The sequence below is a fragment of the Abramis brama genome, assembly GCF_963993115.1.
Source record: "Abramis brama genome assembly, chromosome: 10".
Taxonomy (NCBI): Eukaryota; Metazoa; Chordata; class Actinopteri; order Cypriniformes; family Leuciscidae; genus Abramis; species Abramis brama.
The window spans coordinates 32,178,245-32,189,662 of record NC_139972.1 but is presented as its reverse complement, the minus strand read 5'-3'; the positions used below and the strand labels follow the sequence as shown (position 1 = coordinate 32,189,662).

Genomic DNA, 11,418 nt, shown 5'->3' with positions numbered 1-11,418 from the left:
GCTACAAGGCTTTTGAAGTTATATTTCCATATAATACATTACACCACTTTCTAAGAACACAAGCACATAATCTAAGAACATAATCTGGATTCATCAATTGTTTTTAGACATGAAATGCTGAATGATATCAATGGGCAAGGGGAAGATAATGGTGGAGTTTCTTTCTGCTGCGATTGTGTTTAGAGTCTGGAGGTATCGCAGCTGAAGAGCTGATGGAGACTCAGACATCACCAGAGACGCTTCCTTCAGGGCCCGCGAAGCGTTCATCTCACCCTCAGCTGCAATCACCTGCACACACACACAACAATAATACACTTGAGATCCCTGAAGGCCTTTAGAGCATTGAGAAATTGCAAGACAAACAGCTCAACTTAAGGGGAAAGTGGGTATTTTTTGTCATTTAAAAATAATTTCTCATATCCCAGTTTATGAGGGGGTACAAAATAGGGCCTGAAAACAAAATGAAAATAAAAGTGACTTATTTTCAGTCACACATCACAGGTGGCGTTAACTACTATGTACTAACATTCACTGCCTACAAGACTATGGATTTACTGTGTAACTACATGTTATTTAACTACAGTTAAATTTATTTAACTACAAATTCCCACACTTACAGCTAATGAGTTTGAGACATGGTTGTGTTTCAGTCTAGGGTTAGGCTTATGATTATAGGGGGTTGAGTTGTGGTTACGTTTGGGGGGAAAGTTAACAGTGTAACTACACGTTAATTAAATGTAATTGCAATGCACCAACATGTATGTGAGTCAAAATCTGTTAAATTGTAATAAGGGAACAACAGTTTTAGAACGTGATTTTTCACTATTATTTACTACAGGATCTGCATTTCCATGGGTTTAAATAAAAGATTTTTGTTATAAGAGGCAATGAAAACAATTTAGTGCATCAAAACCACTCCTTACCTGGTAAAATAAATAAATAAATTTAACTTGACTTTCAAAAGTCAATGATTTGGGCCAGCTTTTTGACAAGCCAAACATGTCAGTCTCTGGGTAATGTAATTTATTTAAGCATCAAAAAAAACGTATTCCGTACAATAAGTATAATGAACGACGCAAACGAATCTTGAAAGTCAAACATATTTCCCCCCTCATGCACATTATCACGTCAGTCAAAAACTGAGGCTGGCTGTCGTGGAATATTGGAACTAAAAACATCAACACTCACTTGACACTCAGTCACTTCACTGAATACTTTCCGGCTAAGAAATAAATAATTATTACCTAACAATCCATCTGTTTTCAAATTCACATTATTTGAATATCACAGCATCGATGTCTGTCAAAAAATAACGCGCACAATTAAACGCTAGTACTATTTACAAAAAGCAGAGATCCAGGGAGTACACGCTTTTCCTGGAAAACCCACACTTTTGAATGCATCATTGCTTTCCGAGAAGAGAAAATGGCAAAGGTGATTTTTATAAAATGTAGTGTGATCACTTCTTGTTTAAAAGATTAAAGCAATTATCAAAGTTTGATCAAATGTTTAAAGGGGTGGTATAATGCCCTATTCACAAAATGTAAAATAAGGCTTCGATGTCCCCAGAGTGTGTATGTGAAGTTTTAGCTCAAAATACGCCACAGATATTTTTATATAGCATGTTAAAATGGTCACTTTTTGAGGGTGAGCAAAAACGCACCGTTTTGTGTGTGTTCCTTTAAATGCAAATAAGCTGCTGCTCCTGGCACAGGGGGCGGAGCTTCAACAGCTTGTATACTTTTAAGTTTCAAAAACTTTTAGCCTTTTATGTTCAAACCGGAGTCAGACAATGATGGAGAGACTCTAGAAGAAATGACAACATGTAGAATGCAACAGGACGTTTCTGAATGGTTAGTTGGTGAATTTATATAGCTGATGTGTATATCTTCTAGTCATTGATTAGCATATTCTGTCATGATAATCTATAAATTGTGTTCGGGGGGCGGGGTTTATGTAAATTCTAGGGTTGGTGATGTCACTAAGCCGGGAGGAATGTTGTGTAGTCCATACCAGCCGTTTGTTGTAGTCCTTAAAAAGCGATTAAAACAAAAACAAATATCTCCCTTTGCTTTGAACTTTGAGCGTTGTAACTTTGCATATGTTGTTTATGCTCAAACAGCAACATTACACACTAACTAAAGTTAGAAAAGTGAAATCATAATCAACCACCCCTTTAATTTTTTACATGATTTGTTACATTTAATTAGCAGATTTTGACTTGTGTATGTAATAAGTTAATTCTATCAAATAGTAAGTGCATAGTAGTTTTTGGAAAATCTGTTAGGAAACAATCATTATCTTTAAGGTTTATTTATTATGTGCTGCCATTGTGTTCGTTGTGGATTGCATGTATTTGCTAAGACAATGCACTGCAACAAAACAAAGCTTCTTCTTTTACCATGTGTTATTGAAACTAAATATTCACTGTGTATTAAACTAAATATTCACCATTGTGTGATATCTTCGTTTTGCTTATTTTTACAACCCAGATTCAATGTTGGGCCCTTTATTTGGGCAGTATTGAGCTGACTTTCATAATGAAATACATGAAGCACTGCATTAGAGTTGGTCTCACCTTGGCACGGGCTTCTCGAGTTGCTTCAGCCTCTGCAGCCATGGCTCTCTGGAGCTGGAGCGGCAGTTTAACATCCTTGATCTCCACTCGCTCCACTTTAATGCCCCACACGCCAGTGGCCTCATCCAAGGCAATCTGTCATCAAGATGTTACAAAGCTTTCAGGATCTGTGAGTATGATATACCCTTCTCAGGGGCACATCTGTACACATAAAGAAGGAGTCTCGGCTAGTAGGCTATATTGCGTGTGAGGATGTTGGAGGTGGAGATTTGTAGCCTTTTCTCACAGCACTTGATATAATTAAACTTATCAATTTGATGGCGGTGATTGACAGCCGCACATTCTCCTCAAAACATTGGATTCATCCATGCTGTGCCGTGCCGAGGCACAACCCACGTAAAGTTGATAATTCCGCTAATAACTGCAATTGCAGATTTCAAACAGAGATGGCGACAAAGAGGTAAAACTACGGACTGCAGCTTTAAAATTTAGCGATTTGTTTTTAAAGCTTTTGCTGCTTTTTATTTAGTTGGCATTAAACGGAAGTTGTGATAGTGTTTTCTTCCCTATTGTGACGTATATCTGAGAGAAACGACTTCTCGAACAAGAACAAATGTAGGACGGGACTTGATTTTGTTCATGGGGAATTGATTGGATGGTCGTGGTTTGCTATTGGTCGATCTCATGTGAGTGACAGGTGGCCCCGCCCTCGCGCCAGTAAACACGTCACCAGAGAGGAGAGTTCTTGTACCTGCATGCTAGATGAGATGCCCTCTCGGTCAGACAGCAGCTCAGACAGGTTCTTTGTGCCCAGGACGTTTCTCAGGGTGGTCTGTGCCAACAGCCGTGTTGCGTGGTCTGCATTGGACACGTTGACAACGGAACAGATCGGGTCAAAGACACGAAAGTACACCACACCGTCCACAACCACAGTCACAGAGTCCTTCGTCAGGAACTGTTCTCACATAAACACATACAGATGCTCATCAAATCCTGTTGATTTAACATTCTATTGGCATGACTGTTTTATTTGGCAAACTTTGGGTTGTCATAAGGGCTACATACCTGTAACCAGTGTTGGGGGTAATGCATTACAAGTAACGTGAGTTATGTAATTAAGTCACTTTTTCAGGCCTATACTGTAAACCAGGGGTGCCCAACCCTGCTCCTGCCGATCGACTGTCCTGCACAGTTCATCTCCAACCCTAATCAAACACACCTGAAGCAACCAATTAAGGTCTTCAGGATCACTTGAAAATTAAAGGCAGGTGTGTTTGATTAGGGCTGGAGATAAACTGTGCAGGACAGTCGATCGGCAGGAGCAGGGTTGGGCACCCCTGCTGTAAACAGTATGTATACTTACCTCTTGAGCAGGAATATCAAATGTCACAGTTCTCAAGTCCACCTTCCTGAATGTATCAGTACATGGCAGCACAAAGAAAATTCCTATAAAAGAAAAGTATAAACATTCAATGTTTCAAATATTCAAATGTAGAAAATTATATATATATTTGATCAGGGATACTCTTTATTAATGATTAATTACATTATATAAATATGCACAGTCATGTGAAAAAGAAAGTACACCCTCTTCGAATTTGATTGTTTTACATATCAGGACATAGTAAAAAATCAGTCTTTGTTTGTACAATTACACTGAATATCAACCTTTCCTGTCCACTCAGACTTTGATCCCGAGTTTATGGAGTGCATGACCATGAAAGTGTGACATCAGTAGCAAACAGCCAATCACATGCCTTGAAACATAGAGAAACTGGCGAAAGGCTGATGTTCCGCTCAAAGCCCTCCACGATGCTCATGGGAACTTTGCAAAACAGCGGTGGCCAGAGACGGATAGCATGCTGATACATCCATGCCTTGAACTTCCCTGGGAGTCCTGACTTATCCACTGTTGACAGCCATGCTTTCAGCTCCATACTATGCACCGTTCTCTTAACCCTTTCATGCATGGTGTCCACATTTGTGGACAGTTAATTTAACTCCATTTAGGGCTCATTTATCGTGATATTTTTCTTTCCAAACCACTTGAGGGCAGTGTCAGTAGATTGACAGCAATATTGTAACAATGGTCTTGCATTCCAAATATTCATTGCTTGATGACATCATTAATCCAAGATGGCTGACACAGCGATAGCCATGTGCCAAATGCCTCAGGCATATCTGTGAAATACATGGATGTCAATTTTGGTGAAAAATAGTATGTACAGTAAAGTATGATGAATATGTTAGTATTTTAATTTATGAACTAAAATTTAGAGTAAAATGTAGTTTTTATACACCAAAAACTAATTGTCCAGGTACGTGGACGTCATGCAACAGTGGAGTCAGATTGCATAAAGTCTGATTTCTGTAACCTGCTAGTATATCTGTTCTATTTTTTCAAAGATGTTATGAATGGTCTTATATTGTAATAAAACAGACATTTATCAAATATATCAACATAAATAACCATTCAAAATGACATATAATGGCTTTAAATGGCAACTTTACACATGCATACGGAGACAAATTTATGTTACATTTTAGATGCTGATATAGCTGAGATTATTCAATATGAAGTAAGATCAGGATGAAAATATAATAAGTTGTTACAATCAGCAGTGAATGTTTTCCATGATGCCCATATTGGTTTCAGTTAAATATATGTAACTACCGTTAAAGTTCCTACAATATTATTGTTTTTAATAACTGAGCTGATATACATAGCATAACATGCCATAATAAAAACACAATGTGCTATATTGTCATCTGTGGCTTTATGTCCCATTTTACGTCTTTGTTGCATGGTGTCCACATACGTGGACAGTTAAATAATTTTTAAATAAAAATGAATTTTGTAAAAATGAAAATGTATTTCAATTTTAGCATAATAATAAAATAATAAAAAGAATCTAGATAATGTTTTCCATAATTCATGCATGAAAGGTTAAGGTCCCGCCACAGCATTTCAGTCGGGTTGAGGTCTGGACTTTGACTGGGCCACTGCAACACCTTGATTATTTTCTTTTTCAGCCATTCTGTTGATATTTGCTGGTGTTCTCGGGATCATTGTCCTGTTGCATGACCAAGTTTCAGCCAAGCTTTAGCTGTCGGACAAATGGCTTCACATTTGACTCTGGAATACTTTGAATTAGTTCATGGTCGACTCAATGACTGCAAGGTGCCCAGGACATATGGCTACAAAACAAGCCCAAATCATCACCCCTCCACCACCGTGCTTGACAGCTGGTGTGAGGTGTTTGAGCCGTGTTGGTCTCATCTGTCCAAAGGACATCGTTACAGAAGTCTTGTGATTTGTTCAGTTGCAACTTTGCAAACCTTAGTTGTGCTGCCATGTTATTTATAGAGAGAAGAGTCTTTCTCCTGGCAATCTTTCCAAACAAGACATAATTCTTCAGTCTTTTTCCAGTTGTATACTGACAGGAACTTTAACATTTAACATATTAACTGAGGCCTGTACAGACTGAGATGTAGCTCTTGGGTTTTAGCAGTGCCAGACTACTGCTTACCCTCTTAATTCCTATGGAAGCAGTAAGGTGTAGTTTTTCACGCATGTCTTCTCCATTTTGGCCTAGTTTTTGTTAAATAAATAATTACATGGTGTAATATGTCATGCGTTGTTATTCATCTGAGGTTGTATTTACCTAATTTTAAGACCTGCTAAAGACCAAATGAAGTCCTGATATGTAAAACCATAGAATTCAAAGAGGGTGTACTTTCTTTTTCACACTTCTTCAGCACTAACAATTTGGATTAATCTTATGTGTCCCTTTGATCAACGGGCTCCAGGTGTTAAATGGATTCCTATAAGCTGAAATTGAAAATGAAAAGCTTTTTCATACCAGGTCCTTTTGGTTTCTTGTCCACAATACGACCTAATCGAAAAATCACGGCCCTTTCATACTCCTTCACAATCTAAGAGTGAGCCAATGAGTACATTGTCCAATCAGTCTTAATTTACATAGATGATAATTACTGTGTTGAACAAGACATTGATTGTGTATTAGAAAATCTTCTTAAAGACACACCTTACCTTGATGCACATAAAAATGGTAACAGGAAGCAATCCAATGGTGAAAATGATGGCGATAAAGATAATGAACCAGCCGAAGCATCCCAGCGAGGGCGGTTTATCATCTGAAAGACATGGAGCCAAACATTTTGAAGGACTTTTTGCTGTTGTTGTGGGAGATCATTTAGAAATCAGCTTCGCTGCAATAATAATGATGTTACAATCCACCCTGTTACAACTTTTCCCCAATCAATCAATCAATCAATCAATCAATCAATCAATCAATCAATCAATCAATCAATCAATCAATCAATCAAATGTAGACACTTTTCTACAGCACAATAGAAATACAAGTAATGAATTATATTCAATGTTTTGTTCTCTTGGCAGCATTTGTCAGCTTCAATCATGTTACTCAAGTAAAACAATAAAAAAAGTTTAATAATATTTTTTTCAAACTAGCTAGCCCTTGCTAAGTTATCTTAAATGTGACTAAATGTGCAACCCTATTAATAATAACAGTTATTTTGTTGTTTTGTGTGTTTGATTTTATTTTTATTTTTTTGCCTATTTGAAATTTATGTCAATTGCTAGAAAATTAAAAATTAAGTTTATATAATAAGAACAGAAAAAGTTAATGTAATCTTTCATTTGACCTCCTGAGTTGGAGAAGAAGGTCCTACATCAGTATAACTGTATAACATATACATGTATAACTGAAACACATCAATTAAATGTATAACTGAAACACATTTAAACTTTATTAAAGAGGCCTCTTGAAAGTTTACTTGCAAACATGATACATGCAAACCAGACATGGAGATAATGCCCTGATATTGTTTAATCAATGGGATATTACATTTCATTTAACCCTGGATTACATGTCAGGTAAACATATCAAATTCCACAGAGACACCTCTACTGACTCACGTGTGCTTACGATCACGCGTATACAACATGTATTAGCATCACTGTCCTTATGAACTTAGTCATGTTCAATTGATGGTGATGTTATTGCCATTGCATTTTTGTACAATAAACCCTATTTTCATGTTAATAGCATTGTGAATTATTACAAATCACAGTTTTTTTTGTTTTTTTTTTAGTTTAAAAAGGAATGTTTTATTTAATATTGTTTAAGTATTTTAAAGATTTTGTTTAAGATCTAGAAATGTAAACAGGCATACCTTTTATTATATGTCTTCCATGTTCAGTCTCCCGGTCTTGGACTCTGATTACGGTGGTCATGTTGAGGAGCGACACAAGTGTAAGATGTGTTATGGAAGATGGCAGGTAACAGAAGCTTTTAACGTGTACTCACCTTCCCATGAGGGTGTGTCCTGCTTCCCGCTAGACCACAGTACTGGAGGAGGGGAGCATTCAGACTCATTTGATATCAGATGTGAATGTAAATACCATGAACCTGAATATTGTGTGGTGCAAAATGATTTTTTATTTGTTCAGGTATATTTATTAAATATTGTCTTAGCTGTAGTGGGAACTTTATAATTCAAAGATATCTGCACCATCACAAGGAAGGAAATATGAGATGTGTAATCACATAACATACCATCATACATGAAAAAAGCTGATATATGACCAGATATGACCTGTGTATTATGCCTGCTAAACTAAAAATCATATTATTTTGCTGTAATTGCTGGTTAAAGTGTTCATGACATAGATTTTTTTTTATTTTAATATGTTCCCTGAGGTTTACCTATAATGTTAATAAAGTTATTTTTGCACACACAAAAAATAAATAAATAATAATAATATATATATATATATATATATATATATGTGTGTGTGTGTGTGTCTGTGGAAAACCTTTTTTGTTTCTAACGTAACCTCAGTTCCCTGATAACGATAATGATGAGCATTGCATTAGTTTTGCTGACGCTATGGGGAAACTCTGTTTCTCCGAACACTGAAGACTGATTGGATCACGTTTATGCACCTGCACAAACAAATGGCATTTCAGCCCGCCAAAATGGGTAGTATATCGTTGGAATCTTTTGACTGAGGAGCGGCAAGCGTTGACTCATGAGTGAGCATAGTAGCATGGCCAGCCACGCAATGATCGCTCCAGTTATCTCAGGGAACTGAAGTTATATTAGTGACCAAAACGTTCCCTTTCAGTGCGGTTCACTCACATTTTCGCTGACGAAAGGCGAACGGCAAAAACCAGCCGACCGCTGCACAGATGTCACCAATGGACACCCCACTTGACCACAACCAGAAGGAGGCTGTTCCCTTGGTGGAGTGGGCCTTCACTCCGATAGGACACTGCAAGCCCAAGGAACTACAGGCCAGTGCTATTGCCTCTGCTTTGTGACTGACAGCCCCTCTGAAGCACACAAACAGCTGCTCTGATTGCCAGAACTGGCTAGACCGCCCAATATATACTCTGAGGACCCAGACTGGGCAGAGTAGATGTAATGACTGCTCATCCTCAGAAGCAGGAAAAGCAGAGAGCATTATGACCTGAGCTCTGAACAGCGTGGAGAGTGTCTTAGGTGCGTAGCCTCACCTTGTTTTAAGGACGACTTTACTGTCATTGGATCCAAGATAAGACTGACTGCAGGTCACTCTTAAGCGTAAGGGGGCGGAGTTCAGCCATCAGAAGCGGCTTGGACGGGGGGTCTCAAAGCGCCCTAATGGCTACTACATACACTTTGAGCATAGTATTGGATAAGTCCACTATCTAGAAGCTCTTGCAGAAATTACAGTATTGGCGCAATGCCACAAGATGGGGGATCTACGTTCCGGACCGAGTACCAGTCCGAGTACCAATCAGAAAAGACAGTTAAGGACATATAGGCGCCTAGTAGTGGGTGCCCTCGCCTCAGAGATAAGCCGCTTTCCGACCGGAGGAACCTTTTCACAGTTCCTAGAACTATTGGCTAAAGTACCTGGAACGATTTTAGTTCTAGGAACTCCATTTGGAGGAACTAATTTAGGTCCTACTTCAGAGTAGGGTCTAAACCAGCACTATAGGAACTACCCGTGACGTTAGTGTACGCTGATTGACCGAACGCACGCGGAACACCAGCACCCGCCATTTTTAAAACAGTTATAATGTAAACACACAGATTATAGCCTATATATTTACTCCAGAAACTAACTATACAACATGGAAAACAGTGATAGATGGGTCTCTAAACCTTTATGCTGAAGAGAAAATCCAACGAAACTTTGAGGGGACCAAGCCAAACATGATTATGTATTTCTGCTCAGCTAGCAACACTGGACATCAACCACACGGCATAGGCTAATAACTTTTTTTCATATACTGTCAACTTTCTATTACAGTTCTATTCAATAACATATTAAACAGTACTGTTAGACAGATCGCTAACTAATAAACACAGAGAATGCGAGCATTGTTTGCTCTGGCGTTCTCAGCGCTGCCAAAATAAAGGTCTGTCGCGCCGTCAAAATAAAAGTCACCGTGCTTGCGTCACTCTCTTACCCCTCCTACCAGTTCCTATGGCCACTTGGCCAGTGCGAACGCAAACAACAAAACCGAGTTTGGGGGAGAGTAGTTCATAGAACTGTTTAGAAGTGGACAGTTCCTATAACTAAGTTCCTGTAACTACTTGGTCGGAAAGCGGCTATAGTGTTCATGATGTTCTGGGAGAGGCGTGAAGGCTCCCGTCGAAGGGCCACAGATGGAGGCTTCACATCTCGGGTTGGGGATGCCAGATCATCCCTTCCGCTTGGAAAAGGAGGTCCCTCCTTAGTGGAATTGGCCAGGGGGCTGTTACCAGCAGCGGCACCATCCTCGGAAACCAACACTGGTTCTGCCAGAGCGGGGCCACTAGCGGGACCGAGCATCTGTTCTCCCTAATTTGGCTGATGACCTGAGGGAGCAGAGCTACCAGATGGAAGGCATACAGGCGTGAACAGGGCCGCTCGTGGGCCAACACATCCTGATCCTTCGAGAAGAACGCTGGGGAGTGGGAGATGTCTTTCGAGGCAGAGAGGTCTACTTCAAAATCTCCAAATCTTCTGTACCATCTGGGGGTGGTCTCCCTTCCCCTAGAGACCGTCCATCCGGGACAGCATGTCTCTGCTCCCTTGTTCAGAGAGCCATGGCCTCACTGAGCGGAGGTTGTGCTGAGCCCATAGGAAGAGGCGACTCACCAGCCTGTTCAGCAGGCCTGACCCGAATCCCCCCGGTGATTTATGAAGGCCACCACTTTCATGTTGTCCGATTGGACCAGGACGAGGTGCCCTGTCCGTTGTGGCTGGAAGGCGTTGAAGGCCAGGAAGACTGCCATCATCTATAGGCAGTTGATGTGCCAGTTAAGCATCGGGCCCGTCCATGAGCCAAACGCTGGCCTGTCGTCGCACAGGGCACCCCAACCCAATTCGTCCGTCACGACCACCTTCCTTCTGGAAACCGATCCCAGATCCACACCTGACTGGTACAGACAGGGTGATTTCCAGGCCAAAAAGTTCACGAGATTTATTTTCCAAAGGCCACAAATAAAGTGCCAAAGTGCAAGAAAGTTGCAAAATGTTTTCGGGTTCAACTCTTCATCGGTGCAATGCAGTGCAATTTTACTTGGTAAAATGTAAATATTTTTTTATATTTAATAAATATTTAATCATATCAAGTCAAAATGACAGTGCAGTTTGCATGTGTGTAAAGTCGTTGAATGACATTTATTTGTGTGACAATGCCCATGTGGCACTGCAACATAATGAGTGTATTTTATGTCAAAAACATGGCATGCGTAGCAGTAAAATACAGTATTGTTTGATCACACATTTGTCACACACATGACTATTCAGCCGA

At 39.6% G+C, this 11,418-nt stretch overlaps 1 protein-coding gene across 1 annotated transcript; it reads right to left on the bottom strand.

Moving 5' to 3' along the window:
* Positions 1-93: 93 nt before the first annotated feature.
* stoml3a (stomatin (EPB72)-like 3a) lies at positions 94-11,058 on the bottom strand (the record flags this gene model as incomplete). The annotated part of the gene is made up of 7 exons (XM_084125891.1): positions 7,799-11,058; positions 6,633-6,736; positions 6,442-6,514; positions 3,942-4,024; positions 3,330-3,533; positions 2,579-2,713; positions 94-288 (listed from the first exon to the last, which is right to left on the bottom strand). Exons 1-7 carry the CDS (start codon positions 7,857-7,859, stop codon positions 94-96), a joined length of 855 nt encoding a protein of 284 aa, XP_083982017.1. The 5' UTR covers positions 7,860-11,058.
* Between the last annotated feature and the right edge of the window lie 360 nt (positions 11,059-11,418).